A 22,068-nucleotide genomic window follows, 5' to 3' on the forward strand; every position below is an offset into this window, starting at 1 on the left:
TTCCACTATCTACTTTCTGCTTTTATTATAGATTCATTTTTCACTTGCCCCTTGCCAGATAAAACAAAATCTCAGAATGGTGAAGGCTAAATAGTTTTTTTTTTTTAAGTGCTGAAAAGTGGCAAGATTTACATGGTGGGATAAAACAAATAGGATAAAGGATATGATTGAGGAGAGATGGTATTCTTCCAGTTTTAATGGAAAACACCTCTTTTCTCCCAGTTTTATTGCCATTGGAGGGAGCACCCCTATAGTGACAGGTTTCTAATATTTTGCATTATGAATATCAGACCTAGAGTACTCCAAAACTTTGGTTCATTTCTCTTATGTGCTAATGATGTTATTAATCCCAAGCCATTAGATATGATTTTTTTTCTTTTTGCACATCTGTTTCTGAAGAGAAAAAAAATCTACAGATTGTGTGAAAACATAACCCATAATTTATAGGGCTTGAGCTGGCTATGTATCTCATTGTCTGGGGTTGTAGTGACTCCATTTAAACTTTTCTCTTTTATGAATACAGGTAGTGGCCTATCATTGTATTACTAATGTTGACTGTTTCCTTTGTTTTGTTAGACTTTGCCTAGATTGAACTTTAAGTTTTGGGTTATTTCTGAGTAAGTAACTCTTATATTGGATAAAAGTCAAACTTTAATCTTAACTTTGCAATATATTTTATACATGTTAAATTATATATCAAAAAAGCTTCATGCTACTTGTAAATATTCAGTAACACTTAAGAGACAATCACTGTTAGCAATTCTCCTTAAAGGTTGCTATCAATAATTCATGTTGTCTTTCCTCATCACCTAGTAGTTGTAAATATGTCTGTTGCTTTTAAAATCAAGAACTCTCTTCTTGAAAAATATGTAAAATACTTGTCAAGGAAAGCCAAGTCCTAGATACTGTGGCTATGTCAGTATCCTACAGTTGTATGGCAACTGCCTACAAGTAAATGTGTGGAGCACTACCTTTATAGTTATCATGTACTAAAATGCTTAATAATGATAGCTCCTGAGGCTCAAGACAGATATATCTAGTTGTTGGTGGAATATGTTATTTCTGACTTGAGTGAGATAATATGACACCGTGGTTTAGAGCTGTTTAAGACTTAGAATGGAACTGTTGATCAGGGATAACTTTCAAAGCTGAGAGATGGATGATGAGGAATAAGCCCAGACATGGAGCATGTCCTCTTAGGCCCCTGTCAGTATCTCCTCAATCATATTACAAAGCTTCATTTGACTTTAACTATCCCTTCCACATCTATTTTGGCAAGATGTAAACTTGGCTTTCCTGTTTTGACTAGTATCACAGTTAATCTATCTTTCAAGGTCTCTCCAGAGCAATCTTTTAAAAAGAAGACTCAGTTCTCTATCTCAGATTCAAGACAGTGTTCGCTAGCCCCTGCCTACCAAACTGTCTCACTCATTACACTCCAGATTGAGCTTATGTCGTACTTGTACTTAGCAATTGATGACCCTCAATAAGCCACTGAGCTGTCAGAACAGCCAACATCTTATTTCCTCTGCCAGGGGCACTCAGCATTCTGTCTTCTTCCATTGTAGTTCACTTGGCTTCTTCTTGTTTTTCAAATATTTTTCTGACATATCATTTTTGCCCCTAGCAACTTTTCCCTCTTTTTTTTGCCATCACCATAAGTATTATGTTATTTCTCTTCTTCTCTGAAATCTCTGAGGCCTTTAGCATACAGAAAAGATATTATCAACTAACAGTGCTCCTAACAGGGTCATTTCTTTCTTGAAGTCAGTAAAATCTGGTGCAGAATTAATACCCAAAAGAGTTTTTGAGTTCATTGGCAGAGTTGTTGTTTGGTAAGCTTTTAAGGCTTTGAGATTCCTAGATTGCAGTTGGAATTGTGCTGACTGTAAGGACAGTGGTAGTGGGTACCTACATCTGAAGGTCTTGTTGGCGCAAGGAGTGGATGAAGAGACTGTCCCTCCAAAGCTAGGACTGGAAGGATAAAATCCCAGTAATACATATTGTGAGGGTGTCCCAAAGCAGCGCTGGACTCAGAGCTGTGATCTCACTTTGCAGGTCAGTGTGGATCTGCCTTCTCCTCTTAAGCAAAACTTTCTTGTTTTAAAACCCTTGGCATGCCAAGTCCCTTCCTCATTGATAAGCCCACAGAGACGGTTTGAAACTGGCTGGTCTTATTAGAGTCTGGGGAGAATCTTTGAGACAACGCAACACTTAACAATCAAAAAATAAGTAAGTAAAATAAAATGGATCTTACTAACTGTAAAACCTTTGCCTTTGCTCTAGGAAATGTGTCCAGTTGGCATGTCTACAAGAAATGACCTGCTTTCCTCCTATTCTTCTTCTGTGCCAAAAAGCAGAAAGAAAGAAAGAAAGAAAGAAAGAAAGAAAGAAAGAAAGAAAGAAAGAAAGAAAGAAAGAAAGGAGGGGAGGGAGGAGGGAAGGAAGAAAGAAAAGGAAGGAAGGAAGGAAGAGAAAGAATAAAGATTAATCCATGACACATGGATGAATTCCAACATCAGCAAGAGCACATATTAACGTTTTAAATGAATTATTGTTTTAGTACACACCCTAAGGTTGAGAATGAAAGAACATCCAGGACTAACAAATTTGATTGTTCTGGCAAAGGTGCCTTTCAATTCATGCAGGCATCTCTTCGTTTTTCTTTTTCTTTTGGTATTCCAACCTCATTAAGAAAAAAGTTAATCCTTGAACTAGTGATTTTTAACATTACTATGTTTCATTCATTTTCCTCCAGGAGAACTTCTACCTCCAGACCTCTTGAGGGCATGATTCCTAGAGTTTGCTTATTTAGTTGTAGGGACAGCTGTCATTCTGTTAGCAAGTTCATTAGACCATGGACTTTGCTTTATTGCTTTCCAAGCAAGGCCGAGATTTTGGCTTGGAAATATGAGTACGACACAACTTGCCCTTCTTAGATCCCTGAAAAGGACTTTAACATAGAAGTTCAGACATCAAATTACAACTGAGTAATAAAAGGACTCAAACATATAATCATATTGTGATTACTATTTATCTCACTCAAATTCCTACAAAATGTGGATTTTTTTTTCCCCTAGGCAAATATTGGAAGTCAATCAAGATGGTAGCTGTTGCAAGGGGCTGTGCTCTGCCTCGTTCTCAGCTGCAAGAGGAAACAGAGACCGTTTCTGCACTAGCTTCCCTGACAGTGGATGTGGAACAGCCATTTGCTCAGGAAGATGGCAGGTATGGATGCAGCGCATGGTCAGTGATGTTCAGACTCCTTGTTGGCATTCTGGAATGTTCTTCCTGCTTCTTCTTCCCCTACATGTTCTACTTCCTCCACCTGTGTTCTCCAAAGCCACAGGTGGCAGAGAAGATGCTGTAGGCTGTGGAGAACACGACTGTTTCTTTCTCTCTGTGAAAAATCAGACCTGGAGCATGTGGTTCACAGAGAAAGAGAGAATGAGACAGAGTGAGAAAAATCACTCCTTGTTGGGTAATTTAGTGCAGATCACTGTGGACAGAGCTGCTTGGGGCTCAACTTCTCCTTCTTATCCCTGTTTTCCCAGATGTTCCCTTTTTTCCTCTCATCATTTGAAATTTCTGATGTAAAAAAGGGAGCACAGGAGGCAGAAGCTGTGTGTGATGCTGGTCAGGGGCCAGCAATTATATACACATGTGAGTGTCCTTGAGGTCTAAATGGATAAAGATAGAAGGTGCTTGTCAAGGAGACAGGTGTGTTGAAGGATTAGGAGCACTGAGCCTGACTGTATTCTATATAAGAGGAGAATGTTCTTAATTTGTTTTCATAGATACATAGATGGGGGTGTAAAGCTAGCCTGACACTATGCTTGCTTGTTGCTATCAAAGAAATCATTGTTAGTTTGTACATTCTGCCATCCTGGTGACAAGGCTACATTCAGTATTTCTTTATAGTGCATGCTGCCCACTATACTGCATGTTTGAAGCCATACTGGTGTTCTCCATAGCTGGTGGCAAAGTCACACCCTTTCTTGGGGCATGTGTCAAACAACACTCAGCAAAAACTCTGGGACTTTCACTCACTCTTTTTATTTTTTTAATTTATTTTTTTTAAATTTATTCACTTTGTATCCCAGCTGTAGCCCCCTTCCTCATCTCCTTCCTGTTCCACTATCCCTCCCTCTTCTCTCTATCCCTCTCCCCTAGCCCACTGACAGGGGGAGGTCCTCTTCCCCTATTGTCTAACCCTAGCCTATCAGGTCCTATCAGGACTGCCTGGATCCTCTTCATCTGTGGGCTGGCTAGGTCACCCTACCAGGGAGAAGTGATCAAGGAGCAGGAAACCAAGTTCATGTCAGAGAATGTCTCTTCTCCTCTTACTAGGGAACCCCCATGGAGACTGAGCTGTCTATGGGCTACATCAGGGCAGGGGGGCTGTGTCATCTCTATGCATGGTCTTTGGTTGATGCATCAGTCTCTGTAATCCCCCCTGGACCCAGCTTTTTTTTTTTGCTTTATTGGTCTCTTTGTGTGCCTCCTGTCCCCTCTGGGTCCTTTTATATCCCCCTTCTTTCATAAGACTCCTTGAGCTCTGCACAAAGTTTGGCTGTGAGTCGTCTCTTCATCTGCTTTGATCCCCTGTTGAGAAGATTCTTGTAGAGGACATCTGTGGTAGGCTCCTGCCCTCTTCTTTCTCTTCTGCTGCTTCAAGTCTCTACCATGTTTTCCTTTCTGAATGAGAGCTAAGCAACCTCCCTAGAGTTCTTATTGTTTAGCTACTTCAGGTCTGTACATTTTGGTATGGTTATCCTATATTGTAAGGCTAATAATACAATTTGAGTATATACCGTGAGTGTCTTTCTGGTTCTGGATTACCTCACCCAGGATGATCATTTCCAGTTCCATCCATTTGACTGCAACTTCATGATTTCCTTGTTTTTAATTGATGAGTAGTATTCCATTGCAAAAATGTACCACTATTTCTGTATCCATTCTTCAGTAAAGGGACATCTAGGTTGTTTCTAGATTCTGGCTTTTATTAATAAAGCTACTATGAACATGATTGAGCAAATGCCCTTGTTGTATGGTGGAGCACTATTCCCAGTTTTCTGAGAAAGCACCAGATCGATTTCCAAAATGGTTGTACAAGTTTACATTCCCAACAGCAATGGAAGAGGGTTCCCTTCCTCCACATCCTCTCCAGCATGTGCTGTCACTTGAGGTTTAGATCTTAGCCATTCTGATGGGTGTGAGGTGGAATCTCAGAGTCGTTTTCTCGTTTACCCTTAAGTTGCTTCTGAGAAGCTCCCTACATGAGTAACTGTTAATTATACAGAGCCTGCCACTCCCTGAATGCACAAATGTGAACCATCCTGGCTTTCTTGTCTTTTCTGGGCACTCCAAATATGATGGATTTAACATCATGTTTGGATCCAAACAGTTGATAAACTGAATAAGAGATTTCATTTTTATGTCTATATTCTCTCTTGCCATAACCACTTTAGGAGAAGATTCTCAGTGTGGGAAGCTCTTGTGTATTACTGAATAAAAAGGCCTTTTCTTACAGTATCTGGAGAAAAGGGGAAATGTATTTTACATTTTTGATATTATGAACTAGCCCCCCCCGCTGTTCAGAGCAAAAAAGCTGAACCAAGTTCATAATCCAAAGGTGTTGCAATTATTCCCAAGGCCAAAACCAGTTAGTTGTCTGTCATCTGAGAGCCATAAAGCTGAAGAAACTAACATCTGTTAGTGTTGGATACAAAAGAGCAAAGCTATTCTTTAGAATCCATTTAATGCAGAAAAATGAGGTGCATTCCACCCTGGGTGAAGTGAGTTCTAAGTAATTCTGCCATTGAAATTGCAGAGCTTGGAAAAATTAGCAATAACATGAGATGTTGTGAACCCCAAGCAATATAAAAGTCTCGGCACCTTAGCAGCAGTGCCTCTATGGGTATATTTGCTTATTCTGCAGTAAATCACATGCTTGACTCTGATAATCTATAAGAATTAACCCAGCTTTAGTTCACAGAGTCTTTAATCTTCCGCCGACGGCATGTAGGGAATGTGAATGCTTGTGTCTGTGTCCTGATGAACAGGAAGACAGAACGGAAGCCTAGTTTCGTTTCTATTTATTAGACAGATTATACCAAAATTGTGATTGTTTTTCTTTTCTTTTGGGAAAAAATGGGTCAAAGTGAATGATTTTCTATGTTATGTTTTTTGTTGTTGTTGTTGTTGCTGTTGTTTTTGTTTGTTTCCTTCAACAAAGGGGCAGAAGGAAAACTTCTAGAACCACCAGATCCTGTGTTTCGGCTGAACTATGTCTGACTTCCATGAATGGATGATGGGGGAGGGGCTAGAAAGTGAGAGATTGACCAAGGATTGCTATCAGCACTGTCCCCCCTGCTCAGCAGGAAAAGATAAGGGCAAGGCCCCTGAGCCTTTGTTGTGAATGCAATCTTGTAGTCACACAGGAAATTGAAAAATTAGGGGGGAAAAAATCACAGTTAAATTGAGGAAAAGAGCAAAAGCAAATTCTTTTTATAGAAAATTCTTGCCAGATATTTTGGAGGATATATTGGTGTTTGGAGTGAGATGACTCATTTCAAACTCAGATTCTGGGTAAGGCGGCCCTTTTCTTGGCCAACTCATATCTGACTCACTTACCACTAGTGAATAAGGGATAAAACGCTCTTGGCTAAGAACCATTGTAAGTATTTTCTGTTCATTTTCTTGAATGGGGGTGGGGTGACAGCCATTTCATCTTTATGACCACACTTATGGGCCTTGAGAAACACAGTACTGGAGAAAGCTTGGCCAGTGGGAGCTCATGCAAGGGATTGTTCCCAGACACACAGCTGTCATGTGTGATTTTTAGGTGGCAAAGGACTTGAGTGGGAAGGGAATGATGGGTGGGTCAGTAGAACATGGAAAACAAAGCCTGGGCCGTGCCCTTGTGAGAGAGTCAAATTAAAATGAGAGTATAGGCTTGACCATATCCCGCAGACTGTTTTGAGGCAGGTTTCGTGTTTGCTGTGACAGCACGCTTGCAAGGTCTGTGGTGTGCATGTGTAGCTGTTTGTGTCTCAGTGTTTCAACTTTGAGAAAGTTGATAGCAGGCTCCTATTTCCTCCTAGAGGAAAGGTCAGTCTGCCCCTAGTGATTTCAGCATGACCAGCTATTAAGTATTAGGAGCAGGAGCTCATTGGCTCCTGAATTCTTGACTGAGTCATTTTCCTTTTTCAGATGGAAACAAAAGTGAAAGTTAGGTGTCCATATGTCAATCTGGGCTGTTGACTGAAGGGTGAATTTGTGTCCAGTTATCTGAACGTATCTCTTATGCTGGTAGAAAATCATTTAATTTTCTACTTTTGGTAATCTTTCTCTTGAAAGAGGTAGTTTCAAGCCTTCATATCCTTTTTTTTTTTTTTTTTTTTGCATTTAAACATTAATTTTTTGGGGTTTTTTTTGCATTTAAACATTAAATTTGTGTCTCTTTCAGTTAAATTCAGTAATTCTGAGAGTGATTTTGTGGCTTGACACTTGTATTCTTTCAGAACTTGGTGCATCTCTTCAGGTCTCTTCCACCTTTAAAAGTTGTTTAGGGACTGCCTTTAAAAGCTACTTGCACTTTCTCTGCTGCAGCGTTTAACATTCTGTGATTGCATGATCAGCTAAAGGCTGCCTGTGCTCTGGGACAGCCTGACAGCCCCTGCACACACAGGGAACACGAAGTGGCTCTTCTTGTCACTCGTACATTGCATCTCAACTGCAGTTTCTCCTCCCTCCACTCCCCCCAGGACTCTCCACCACCTCTCTTCTCTTCCATATCCACTCCTTTTTCCTTTCCCTTTAAAAGGAAAAAAAAAGTGGGTCTCCCAGGGATATCAACCAAACAGGGCTTAGCAAGTTACCATGAAACTAAGCACAAACCCTCATAAAGAGGCTGGACAAGGCAGCCTAGTAGGAGGGTAAGTGTCCCAAGACCAGGCAAAAAGAGTCAGAGACACCCTGCCCACTCCCACTGTTGGCAGTCCCACAGGAACACCAAGCTACATTACCATAATAGCTGTACAATGGATCCAGATCAGACCCAGGGAGGGTCTTTGTTTTTTGAACCCCCATGAACCCTGCTTAGTTTATTCTCTAGGCCTTGTTTTTCTGATGTCCTCCATCTCTGGCTCCTACAAAACTTACCCCCACCCCACCCCTGGCTTTTCTTAGTGTTTGGCTGTGGTTCTTTTCATCTGTCCCCACCAACTGCTGGATGATGCCCCTGTGATAACATGTGGACTAGGCAATCATCTCTAAGTATATAGAACATCATTAGGAGTCATTTCATGGACTTTTTTTTTTTTTTTGGCCAGCCATGTTTGGTTCTATATTGTCATTCAGGTATTATCAGGACTGGACATTCTCTCATGGCATGGGACTCAATGGTTTGGCCTCTCCCACAAGCTAGGGCAAGTTGTAGGTTGAAGGCTTTTTTTAGGATGAATGTACCAGTGCCACTGATGGGAATCCTTCCTAGTTGTAGCAGATGACAAGTTCAGGCTCCATGTCCCTCATTACTAGGACTCTGTGCTAGGGTCACTTTTGTAAATTCCAGAGAGTTTCCACTGACTGAGTCTCTGCCACACACACACACACACACACACACGCACACACACACCATTGCAACCAAGTCCAGTCATCTCCCCCAGGACTCTCTCCCTCCTTCCCTCCGACCCCCAGCCTGATCCCTCCTGCTTCCATTTCCACCCAATCCCCAGGAATGCATAAAATCTATTCAATTTCTTCTTCCCAGGGAGATCCATTCCATGCCTTCTTGAGTCCTCCTTGTTACTTAGCCTCTCTGGGCCTGTGGATCATAGCCTGATTATCATTTGCTTAACAGCTAATGTTCACTTATAAGTGAGTACACAGTGTGTTTGTCTTTATGGGTCTGGGTTACCTCAAGATGATCTTTTCTAGTTCCATCCATTCACCCACATATTTTATGATGTCATTGTTTTTAACAGCTGAGTAATACTCCGTTGTGTAAATGTATCACATTTATTTTATCCGTTCTTTAGATGAAGGGTGTCTAGGTTGTTTCCAGTTTCTGGCTATTACAAATAAAGCTGCTATGAGCATAGATGAGTAAGTGTCCTTGTGGTAGGATGGAGTGAATACCAATCGGTAGGATAGTAGGATGAATACCAATTCAGGAATGGTATTGCTGTGTTTTGAGTTAGATTCATTTCCAATTTTCTGGGGAACCATCATATTAATTTCCATAGTGGCTGTACAAGTTTACACTCCCATCAGCAATGAAGGAGTGTTCCCCTTGCTCCACATCCTTGCCAGTGTAAGTTGTCATTTGTGATTTTATCTTAGCCATTCTGAGAGGTGTAAGATAGAATCTTAAAGCAGTTTTGATTTTAATTTTCCTATGGCTAAGGAGGTTAAATATTTCTTTAAGTGATAATCAGCCATTTGAGATTCCTCTATTGAGAATTCTGTTTAGATCTGTACCCCATTTTAATTGGATTATTTTGTTGTTGATATCTAGTTTCTTGAGTTCTTTATATATTTTGGATCAGATGTGGAGTTGGTAAAAGTCTTTTTCCATTCTGTAGGCTGCAGTTTTGTCATATTGATGGTGTCCTGCCTTACAGGAGCTTTCAGTTTCATGAGGTCCCTTTATTGATTGTTGTTCTTAGTGCCTGTGATATTAGTGTTCTGTTCAAGAAGTTGTCTCCTGTGCCAATGAGTTCAAGGCTCTTCCTTGCTTTTCCTTCTAATATGTTCAGTGTATCTATATGGTTTTATATTCAAGCATCTGATCCAATTGGACTTGAGTTTTCTACAGAGTCATAGATATGAATCAGTTTGCATTCTTCTACATGCTGATATCCAGTTAAACTAATTTTGTGGAGGATAGGTTTTTAAAGTGTGACCTAATGGTTCCTTGGATTTCTGGATGTCTATTATTGTTTCTTCCTTTTTGTTTCTGATTTTCTTAATTTGGATATTATTTCTCTACATTATTTTAGTTAATTTGGATAAAGGTTTGTCTATCATGTTGGTTTTCTCAAAGAACTGTCTTTTTATTTCATTGATTCTTTGTATTTTTTTCTATTTTATTGATTTCAGGACTCATTTTGATTATTTCTTGCTGTCTGTTCTTGACTGAGCTTGCTTCAATTTATTCTATAGCTTTCAATTATGCTCATAAGTTGCTAGTATCAGAACTTTCTAGTTTCTTTATGTAGGTACTTAGTGCTATGAACTTTCCTCTTATCACTTTCATAGTGTCTCATAAATTTTGATATGTTGTGCATTCATTTCCATTAAATTCTAGGAAGCTTTTAATTTCTTTTTTGATTTCTGCCTTGACCCAATGGTCAGCACGGATGGAGTTGCTCCACTTCCATGAGTTTGTAGGCTTCCTGTTGTTTCTGTTGTTTAAATCCTTTTTTAATCTGCAGTGCTCTGATAGGTGGCAGGGGGTTATTTCATTGCATCTGTTGAGACTTGCTTTGTGACTGAGTATATGGTCAATTTTGAAGAATGTTCCACGCTGAGAAGAATGTATACATTTTTGTGTTTGGGTAAAATTTTCTGTAACTAACCATTAGATACATTTGGTTCATAGCATCTGTTGGTGTCAATATTTCTCTACTTAGTTTTTGTCTGGTTGACCTGTCCATTGATGAAAGTGGAGTATTGAAATCTCTCATTTTCAGTGTGTGAGGATTGACGTGTGATTTAAACTTTAATAGTGTTTCTTTACAGACATGGGTGCCCTTGCATTTGTGGCATAAATGTTAAGAACTGAGAGATCATCCTGATGAATATTCTTTTGATGAGTGTGAAGTCTTTTTCTGCATATCTTTAGATTAATTTTGTTTTGAAGTCTATTTTGTTAGATGTTAGAATGGATACACCAGTTTCTTTCTTATGTCCATTTACTGGAAAACCTTTTCTGAACTCTTCACTCTGAGGTAATGTTGATCTTTGATGTTGATGTGTATTTCTTTTTTTTAATTTAATTTTATTTTTAATTACACTTTATTTACTTTGTATCCCTCTCTAGTTCCCTCCCTCCTCCCCTCCAAATCCCTCCCTTCCTATCCCTCCTTCACACATGCCCCTCCCCAAGTCCACTGGTAGGGGAGGGTTTCTTTTTCTTCCTTTTGATCCTAGTCTGGTAGGTCTCATCAGGAGTGGATGCATTGTCTTCCTCTGTGGCCTGGTAAGGCTGCCCCCCACTCAGAGGGAGGTGATCAAAGAAGAGACCAATCAGTTCATGTCAGAAGCATTCCCTGTTTCCATTACTATGAAACCCACTTGGACATTGAACTGCCATGGCTACATCTGTGCAGGGGTTCTAGTTTATCTCCATGCATGGTACTTGGTTGGAGTATGAGTCTGAGGAAAGACCCCTGTGCTCAAATATTTTGTTTCTGTTGTTGCTCTCTTTGTGGAGCTCCTGTCCTTTCCAGATCTTACTATTATTTCCCACTTCTTTCATAAGATTCCCTGCATTTTTGCCCAAAGTTCAGCCATAACTCTCAACATCTGCTTTGATAGTCTGCAGGGCAGAGCCTTTCAGAGGCCTACAGAGGTAAGCATAACCAACAGACTACAAGAGATGGAAGAATCTCAGACGTGTATTTCTTGTACACAACAGAAGGAAGGATCCTGTTTTTTGCAGCCATTCTGTTAGTCTGTGTCTTTTAATTAGGGAACTGAGTCTATTGATATTAAGAGATGTCAATGACCAGTGATGGCTAATTCTTGTTATTTTATTATTGGTAGTGGTCGTATTGTGTGTGTGTTTCCCTTCTTTTGATTTTGGTATGAGATTACATATTTCCTGTGTTTTTAACCTTCTTGGGTTGGAGTTTTTCTTCTGGTACCTTTTCTAGGGCTGGATTTGTGGATCGATACTGTTTAAATTTGACTTTATCATGAAATATCTCATTTTTTCCATCTACGGTTATTGAAAGTTTTGCTAAGTTTAATAGCATCTGTGGTTTCTTAGAGTGTATAGAACATTGTCTAGGCCCTTCTGGGTTTTAGAGTCTCTGTCGAAGAGTTGGGTAGGATTACAATAGGATTGTCATTATATGGTACTTGGCCTTTTTTTTTTTTTCCAAACTGTAGCTTTTAGTATTCTTTCTTTGCATGTTAATTTTTTGATGATTTTTTGGCAAGAGAAATTTCTTTTCTGGTCCAATCTATCTGGTGTTCTGTAAGCTTCTCGTACCTTTGCAGGTATGTCCTTTTTTAAGTTAGGAAAATTTTCTTCCATGATTGGACTGAAAATATTTTCTGGGTCTTCTATTATTCTTAGGTTTGGTCTTTTCATGGTGTCCTAGATTTCCTGGATGTTTTGCTTCAGGATTTTTATTTTATTTTTTAGATATACCATTTTCTTTGATCAATGTATTTCTTTTATCTTATCTTCAGTGCCTGAGATTCTCTCTTCCATCTCTGTATTCTGTTGGTGATGCTCGCTGTACAGTGCCTTGTTCACATACCTAGATTTTTCAATTTCCAGGATTTCTTCAGTTTGTGTTTTCTTTACTGCTTCTATTTCCATTTTCCGATCTTGAATATTTTTATTCATTTCCTCCAATTGTTTGTTTGGGTTTTCATGGCTTTCTTTAAGGGATTTATACATTTCCTCTTTAAGGAGCTCTATCATTTTCATAAAGTTGATTTTAAGGTCGTTTCTCAAGCTTCAGCTGTGCTGGAATATTTCAGGGCTTGCTGCATTAGGGTAGCTGGGCTCTGGTGGAGACATACTGCTCTGGCTGTTGTGGATTGTCTTCTTACTCCGCTGTCTAGGCATTTGAGTTTGGGGTAATTATAGGTGTAGGTGCTGATTTCTGAGTTTGTCTTTGTTGGATGGGTGTTTTTTTCGGTGGTTTCTTTCTTCTCTCTGGTCTTTTGGCAGGAGTGTCCTGTGGTTGAGTTGGGGGCTGGAGTTCTGGCAGCTGTTTTGGCCTTTGGTTCAATCTGAGGTCTTCAGTAGGAGTTGGGGGGTGACATGATATGGTGATACAGAGGGATGGAATGATTGAGGGTAGGCTGGGTAGGCACTGAGTGTAGATAATGCTGAGGCAGGCTGGCTACCTGTGGTTTTCGTGGCCACAGTTCTAGGCTTCTTTGTTTGAAGCACCAGGAAAGGCTTGTTTCAGAGGCTTAGAGTTTGTGAAATAGCTTTCTTTTTATGATGATAAAATGCAATAAGTGAGAACTCACTCATATCCCAGAACTTTAGCTTGAATAGCTTATCCATGGAGATGAGAACATTGGTGCTGTTTTTCTGAATATGTTGATTTATATAAAAGTGTAGGTCAGTTTAACGCATGTTCATATCTAATACACATAAAACATGCCTGTTCAAATTTCCTGGACATTGGGAGTATGTCTCTGAGGTTTCTAGGAATTGACATTGCACAAATTATGAAACTCTCTAGTTTTACTCTGGTTTCACATTATTTTAAGCATCAGTTTATCTAAGCAGGTTAACATTCCAAAACACATTTTATTTTTAGTTTTTTTTATCAGTATCAACCAACATTAACATTGGGTGAAATGGCTCAGACCTAGGAGTTTCCTAGTGAAAAGAAGAAAAGTCTACACACATGCCCCCCCCATCCCTTGTCTTCTTGGATTCCTGTGTTATGTTTTTAGTACATAATACAATCTTGGAACAGGAATGAAATATGACCTGATATGTTGGGGAATAAATTCAGTGACATTTATGTGTTGTGGCATCCTGTCTACAGTTCATAAGTAAAATGCCATTTAGTTCATTGACAGGAAACAAACAAAGAAGCCTGAGGAGACAGATGCAGCATGAGCTTGGTGTTGCATCCCTTCCTCCTTTGTTCTGGTCCTCACAGCTAAAGGAAGGGAAAGGCTTGGCTCTGGGGTGCACAGCTGAGTCTATGATCTCGAGATTAAAGAACAGATGTGCAAAACTTAGCGCAATACCTGAGACATAGGAAACTCCCAACAAAGGTCGCATTTGACTATCCCTTTCATTTTTAATCTTCTTCTATTTGCATGTTCTTCACCTAATAAGTTGTTCATGATCCATGACCTATAAGAATACAGAGACAATACCTAGACATCTGTTCATTCTAGTATTCTTGATTAAAAACAGGAGAGCAACAATGCATAACAACTAGTAGTAAGTTGACTTTATTACCTAATTTTTGGTTAGCTAACACACATCAAAAGTATACAAATATTACTTACATGATATTTCCTGAATAAATAAATGAGTAATTTGGAAAACAAATTACTCTTAAAATAGTAAAGCATTTTGTACTGGTGCCAGATTGATACTTGTCCCTCTATTTGCTATGACATCAAAGGAAATAAATATTGTATTTATTCAAATGTATAGTTTTTATTTTTTTCTTGGTATGAATTGACAATCCCCATTTTAAAAACATGTTGACTAGCCCACGTCTTTTTTAGTCTCAAATTATAAATATGGTTTAGCTAAGAAAACATAATAGGGAGTGCTATATAAAATTCTCTTTGTGAATGGAGAATTGTATTTGAGAAATTCAAGAGCCATATTTAGTGGAACGGGGGGGATGGAAGTAATGCAGGTAATAACAGGATGTCCTCCAATGTGAAAAATGAGCAGGAAAAGCATCTAATTCATCCGTTCTTTAAACACATTTGGTTTTTTCTACATGTCTAAGGAAGTGCTCAAAGCCAAGTACACCAAGTTACTTTGCAGTCTTCTACTGCTTCTATTAAAAACAAACTGTTAAAAAATTAATCACTTAAAATAAGATGACGATTCTGGAGGTCTAATTCTGGTGCTGTCATCACACTTTTAGCCTCTGTCAGTAAGTTTCCTTCCTTTTCAGATGCTCCAGCAAAGAATTGATTCCCTCTTTCTTGCTTCTAGGGGCTGCCTAGTTTCCTTGGCTCATGGCTTTGTCTTGAGAGCAAGTAGTAGTTCAAATCTTCTTGACAATTCTTCAGTGATCCCAGTTATGACTTAAATTGATCAAGAATTTCTGTGATTAAGAGCTTACATGAGTGACATTCAAGAGAGAGGCAAGAACTCAGGGTTGTTGTTTTTTTCTACACTTGTACTAAGAGTATACATTCCAACCTACCTTAATTTCTCATACAAATATTTCTAGTACTACTTTCATTCTCATGTCTCCTTTCTAATCTTCTTCTATGCAGTAACCAAGGAGCTATTAAAAAATGTAAGAGCAAACTCTGTCATGCTTTGCTGAAACCCTTCAGAGCCTTCCATCTCCATACCGTAAAGATGACTTCCTTGTGTAAGTTTACCCTCCCTGAAGCTCATGCCTAACTCCTAACACTTTGTTCTCTTTGAACTCTGCTTTAGGTTCTAACAACAACGTTGCTTATTTAGTAAATGAAAAATAAATAAATAAAAAAGGAAAGGAGATGACTGTTTTTAGGTATGGTGAAGGAAAAAGTTTATTGTGGATAAATGGGAAAGCATAGCCAGTGACAGTGACATCTGGGAGAGTCCAGAGTTGACATGACCCTGAGCCATGTGAGGAGAGGAGTGGGGGGAAAGAAAAAGGGAGAGTGGGTAACAGGTGCATCGGCCAGGAGCCCAAAAGAGAGTAGAAGAAAAAGACAATAGGTAAGTAAAATGGCTGAAATATATACTGAAAGACAGCTCTGTGTAGGCTTAGATTTTCTACCAAACCTACTTTATTCAGGGTTCTTAAGCACCTTTACTTTTTTTCCAACCCCCTCTGCAACCTTAGGTAGGGGATTAGTAGGTAAAAGAGCTGTAGTCCTCCTTTGTCTACTTCCTGTTGATTGGGGTTGATGGGTCATTAGGGGATTACCAAACCCAGTTGTCATGGAACCAGCAGTCCAGTCCAATGGTCAACATGAAGCAGCAAAAGCCGAAAGACTCAGTTTGATTTCCTGGAGAAGCTCTCTGGGACATTTCTCTATGTGAAACCATGTGTCAAAGTATGAATATCAGCACAGCTAAATCGATCCAAAAAGCGATGTCTCTGTCCATAGGCCTCTAAATATTTCCTCTCCTCAGAGTCCACCCACAGATGTTTTCAGCTGGCCAAAGTCATGCCCCTGCATGTGAGGGGTCACAACAAAAAATATCACGATCCCTCTCACAATCCAACCTAGGCAAAACATCACATGCCTAGATTGCAGCGAAACATCACATGACAAAATCCAGTCTTCAAAGAAACCAGAAATTTCCACTTCAGATCAGAGAAAGAAAGCATAGCCCGGCTTGCAGCTTCTGACAACAGAGTTGGGACCTGCAGAGAATGGAATGGTGTTGATCGAGAGCGAGCAGTTCCTGACGGAGCTGACCCAGCTCTTCCAGAAGTGCAGGTCGTCGGGCAGCGTGTTCATCACCCTGAAGAAGTATGATGGTCGCACCAAACCCACTCCACGGAAGAGTTCTGTGGAGGGCCCTGTGCCCTCAGAAAACAAGTGTCTGTTATGAGCCACAATGGGAAAAGGAAGATCAGCACTGTGGTGAGTTCCAAAGAAGTGAATAAGTTTCAGATGGCCTATTCAAATCTACTGAGAGCTAACATGGATGGGATGAAGAAGAGGGACAAGAAGAACAAGAGCAAGAAGACCAAACCAGCACAGTGACAGCCATGGCCGTTACCAACGAGCCACAGAAGTGCAGTTTTCCTTTGTGTGCTGCTTTTGGCACCTCCTGTATGTACCTGTTTTCATGTAAGGGTCCTTTAAGAGAGAAGAGTTTGGATGGTCTTAGGGAGTTGTGGTAAGAAGCTACTTTAAGTCTGCATTGTATGGCTGGATGTTCTTAGGTTCCAGCCTTTACGTCTAGTCATCCTGAAGAGCAGTGCATCATTAAGCCCAACCACACTGGCTGCTTCTTTGCCTACATATTTACAACAGTAACTACTGACTCTAGAATGATAGTTACTCAGTTACTTGCCTTGTCTTTGAGATTACTGTAATAGAAATCTGACTGTTTTATTAAAAGTTATATTATCTCACAAAAAAAAAGAAAGTACAGCCCAAGGGCCAGTGAAGTTTAGGGTAGGAGGCTCGGTATGCCAGCCAGGAGGGCACTCTAACAGGTAGGGGCTGGTAGATGCAGGGAGAACCTGGTGACTTCAGCCATTTTAAAAACTAACAATTAGGCCTTTCTGGGTGGGGCCAAGATGGCGGCACTGGGATAACACTGTGTCTGAGAAGTGGGACAACACTCTCTGTGCAGCGACCAGGAGACTGAACTCTGGGCCCTAAAACAACAGTGATCGATCATGTTTCCCAGGTGAGGGGAGGCTCCTACGGCGTGGGAAGCGGTCGGGTCCACTCTCGGCTGCCCAGCCAGAACCCAGAAGAGAACCCGGCTAACGCGGGCTTTGGGTCTCCAGGCTGGTGCCGCAAGCCTGCTTGTCATGATCACTTTCCCAGGCTGATTGGTGGGCACAAGGGGGCCTAAGGCTGGGAGCCCCAGTTGCAAGAAAACCCCATGGGGAAGGAAAGTTGCCAGACTGGTCACGGGTCACCTAGTCTTTCCCTGGAAGGTCTCTCTGACCACAGCTGGTACCTGCCGCCAGCACAACTGAGCTCCCGCCGCGGGCGGATAGCAGCTGCTCGCCCAGCTCAAAATCCCTACTCCCTCTTCGGAGGAGGCAGGAGGTGCCCAACAGAATCTGCCACAGACCACATTGTCTATACCCCAACCCGAGATCGGGGCTGAGAAAACCCAATCCTTTCGGGCACTCCCCCAAACGCCGCCATAACCCCGCTGCGGTGGAGCAGAAGGATAAAGAGGTGAAAAGCAGCTTCACAGTGCCGGGACCACAGTGCTGCTGGCTGCTCCTAGCAAACAAATTTCAGTTCGGGATCTGGGACTGTGGTCATTCTACACATCCTGAGACTCTCCTGGGTCCAGCGCAATAAGGTCTAGCACCTAGTTCCATCACTAGCGGCCCCCTGACCCCTGGCAGAGAAACCCCAGCTCAGGATCGGGACTGAGAAGCACTTCTGGCACTCCCCTGATAGCACCGCCAAAAGCTTGCCCTAGCAGAGGGGAAGGTCAGAGGGGAAGGACAGAGAGGCAGCCTGCCATAAGACACAGCACTCCCTCTCCAGCTCACCCAGTGGCCCCTGGCAGAGAAACCCAAGCTATGGATCTGAGGACACACAACCCTACCTGGTACTCTCTAGGGATCAGCTAACATAGTTTCTTCCACCAGGCTGCTTCTGGCAGAGAGATCTGGGCCCCGGGATCTGGGATTGAGAACACTCAACCTAACTCTTTCCCATGCTACCCCGGGGCACAAGTCAACATAACCCCTCCTGGCAGAGGGAAAGGACAGAGAGGCAGCACACAGGAAAGGTGGACACGGAGTCCTGCGGCCACAGTGTCACAGAGCTGACTGTTAGCCTACCCGCGCATTTACCGCAGCAGGACCAAATCAGAGAGTAGAGAGCAAGGGGAACCCCTGTGCATTCCAACTGGTCCTGCAAGAGATTGAGTGAGCCTTCTAGGGAGAGTTTGCCCCAGACCCAGGGCCTCTCTACAGAAGCAACCAGACGAGATCCCTGCCACCCACACCCCTAGTGTGGGCATCATAGGGATTCTTGGGATAGCGACCCCAACGTTGAAACTTCTGCCTTGTGGGTCCACCAGTGTAATCCAGGCAAACAATCCCCAGATCTCAGACAGAACTGCATAATAGTGGAAGGCCACTGAAATAGTCAGAGAATCCACGCATGCACACTGCGCCCGCTAAAAGCGCATGCGAATAGTGCCAGTGTCAAATTCCTTACTTAGGCAAAACTGAAACCACAATGCACACTCCCAAAGCAGTGAACCTCTCTCATCTTCCTGAAAAAAACAGTCCAGAAAACAGAGACTATCATAGCCCAAACTACAAACTCGAGGAACAAACAGTGAGGGTTATAAATAACCAGATGGACTATTTCTAATAGGATCTCAAGGGCAGGCTGTTTGACCCCCACCCCAGGGGAGGAGCAGTCTGTTAGGCCACAGAGGAGGACTTTGCAGCCAGCCCTGAAGATACCTGATAAAACAGGGTCAGATGAAAGGGGAGGAGGTCCTCCCCTATCAGGGGACTTGGAAAGGGGCAGGGAGGAGACCAGGGAGGGAGTGTGGGGTTGGGGAGGGAATGAGGGAGCGGGATACAGCTGGGACACAGAGTTAACAAAATGTAACTAAAAAGAAAAATAAAATTAAAAAAAAAAAAAAGAAAATCACGAAAAAAAAAAATAAAAATAAAAAATAAATAACCAGATGGCTAGAGGCAGACGTAAGAACACTCCCAACAAAAATCAGGACACAATGACCTCACCAGCAAACCCACAAAAGAATGGACATTTCAATTCACTAGATATACAAGAAAACGACCTCAAAACTATGTTTCTCCAGCTATTAGAGGCCCATAAAGATGAAATGAACAAAGCCCTCGGAGAAATAGCCAAAGAAATTGAGATGAACCAAGAGGAAGCAAATCAAGCTTTCAGAGAAATGACCATGAAAATTGAGGCAAACAAAGAAGAAATGAACAAAGCTCTCAAAGAAATGTCCACACAAATGAAGGCAAATAAAGAAGAAATAAACAAAGCTCTCATAGAAATACAGGCAATTATACCCAAAGAAGTAGAGGCACAATTAGTGATACATAGAGAGGAAACGGACAAAAAATAGAAGCTGTCATTGAAAAGCAGGACTCCACATTCAAACAGATGAAGGAAATGGTGCAAAACATGAAAACAGAATTAGAATCAATAAAGAAAACATAAATAGAGAAAAACCAGGAGCTGAAGAACATAGAGAAAAGATCGGGAACTACAAAGGTAAGCATCACCAACAGAATACAAGAGATGGAAGAAAGAATCTCAGGAGCCGAAGACACACTTGCGGAAATTGACACATCTCTCAAAGAAAAAATAAAATCAGAAAAGTTCCAAACACAAAACATCCAAGAAATCAAGGACACCATGAAAAGACAAAATCTAAGAATAATAGGAGTAGAAGAAAAAGAAGACATAAGGCTCAAAGGTCCGAAAAATATTTTCAAGAAAATTATAGAAGAAAACTTTCCCAACTTAAAGAAGGAGATGGCCATAAACATACAAGAGGCCTACAGAACACCAAGTAGACTAGACCAGAAAAGAAATTCTTCATGTCACATCATAGTCAAAACACTGAACCTACAGAACAAGAAAAAATTCTAAAAGCAGCAAGGGAAAAAGGCCAAGTAACATATGAAGGTAGACCCATCAGAATCACACCAGATTTCTCAACAGAAACTATGAAAGCCAGAAGGGCCTGGACAGAAATCATACAGTCCTTAAGGGACCACAGATTCCAACCCAGACTACTATACCCAGCAAAACTTTCAATCAACATAGACGGAGAATTCAAGATATTCCAAGACAAAACCAAATTTAAACAATATCTACATAGTAACCCAGCTCTACAGAAGTTACTAGAAGGGAAACTCTAAACCAAAGAAAACAACTACATCTAAGGAAACAGAGGAAATAGATAACTACACAACAAAAAAATCAAAAGAATACAAGCAATGAAACTCAGTGACACCACCAACCCCACATCAAAAGTAAGTAACAATAGTTGGTCACTAGTATCTATCAACATCAACGGACTCAAATCCCCAATAAAAAGACACAGACTAACAGAATGGTTGCGGAAACAGGATCCAAAATTCTGTTGCATCCAAGAAACACACCTATGCAACAAAGATAAACACTACCTCAGAGTAAAGGGCTGGAAAAATGTTTTTCAAGCAAATGGTTCCAGAAAACAAGCTGGAGTAGCCATCCTAATGTCTAATAAAATAGACATTCAACCCAAGTTAATCAAAGCAGATAAGGAGGGCCACTATATTCTCATTAAAGGAAAAATCCACCAAGAGGACATCACAATTTTGAATACCTATGCCCCAAATACAAGAGCACCTACATTCATAAATGAAACAATATTAAAGCTTAAATCACACATTGATCCTAATACCTTAATAGTGGGAGACTTCAACACTCCACTCTCACCAAGGGACAGATCAACTAGACAGAAAACAAATAGGGAAATAAAAACACTTACAGAGTCCCTAAATCAAATGGACCTAATAGACGTCTACAGATCTTTTCATCCAAACTCAAAAGAGTATACCTTCTTTTCAGCACCGCATGGAACCTTCTCCAAAATAGACCATATAGTTGGTCATAAAGCAAGCCTCAACAGATATAAAAATTGAAATAGATTGAAATAATCCCTTGTATTTTATCTGACCACCATGGACTAAAGCTGGACCTCAACAACAACAGAAATAACAAAAAGCCGACATGCACATGGAAACTGAACAACTTGTTACTCAGTGACAGCTGGGTTAAGGAAGAAATAAAGAAAGAAATTAACAACTTCCTAGAATTCAATGAAAATGAAGGCACAACATACCCAAATTTATGGGACACATTGAAAGCAGTACTCAGAGGAAAATTTATAGCACTAAGTGCCTGCAAGAAGAAATTCGTAATATCACATACAAACAACTTAATGGCCCAACTGAAAACCCTAGAAAAAAAAAGAAGCAGATACACCCAAGAGGAGCAGAAGGCTGGAAATAATCAAACTCAGGGCTGAAATCAATCCATTAGAAACAAATAAAACTATTCAAAGAATCAATGAAACAAAAAGCTGGTTCTTTGAGAAAATCAACAAGATAGACAAACCCTTAGCCAAACTAACTAAAAAGCAGAGAGAATCTATCCAAATCAGCAAAATCAGAAATTAAAAGGGTGACATAACTACAGACACTGAGGAAATTCAAACAATCATTAGGTCATACTACAAAAGCCTATATACCACAAACTTTGAAAACCTAAATGAAATGGACAATTTTCTTGATAGATTCCATCTTCCAACATTAAGTCAAGATCAGGTAGAAAGACTGACTAGCCCTATATCCCCCAAGGAAATTGAAGCAGTCATTCACAGTCTCCCCTCCAAAAAAAGGCCTGGGCCAGATGGTTTCAGCGCAGAATTCTACCAGACCTTCAAAGAAGCAC

The 22,068-nt window shown here is 40.7% G+C and overlaps 2 protein-coding genes across 2 annotated transcripts in view; both read left to right on the forward strand.

Annotated features, from left to right (window-relative positions):
* Positions 1–22,068, forward strand: part of Hdac9 (histone deacetylase 9) — a 675,889-nt gene that overhangs the window by 644,664 nt on the left and 9,157 nt on the right. Inside the window, exon 25 of the mRNA XM_055624368.1 lies at positions 3,081–3,228. Within this exon, the coding sequence (XP_055480343.1) occupies positions 3,081–3,228 (148 nt within the window). The remainder of the gene's footprint in view (positions 1–3,080; positions 3,229–22,068) is intronic.
* On the forward strand, positions 16,295–16,737 carry LOC129689268 (signal recognition particle 14 kDa protein-like). Its single transcript, XM_055624394.1, is given in 2 exon segments — positions 16,295–16,475; positions 16,478–16,737. Coding segments are annotated over 2 exon segments (330 nt in total). The 3' UTR covers positions 16,627–16,737.

Source organism: Psammomys obesus, unplaced genomic scaffold (assembly GCF_907164565.1).
Source record: "Psammomys obesus unplaced genomic scaffold, mPsaObe1.curated_primary_1811, whole genome shotgun sequence".
Taxonomy (NCBI): Eukaryota; Metazoa; Chordata; class Mammalia; order Rodentia; family Muridae; genus Psammomys; species Psammomys obesus.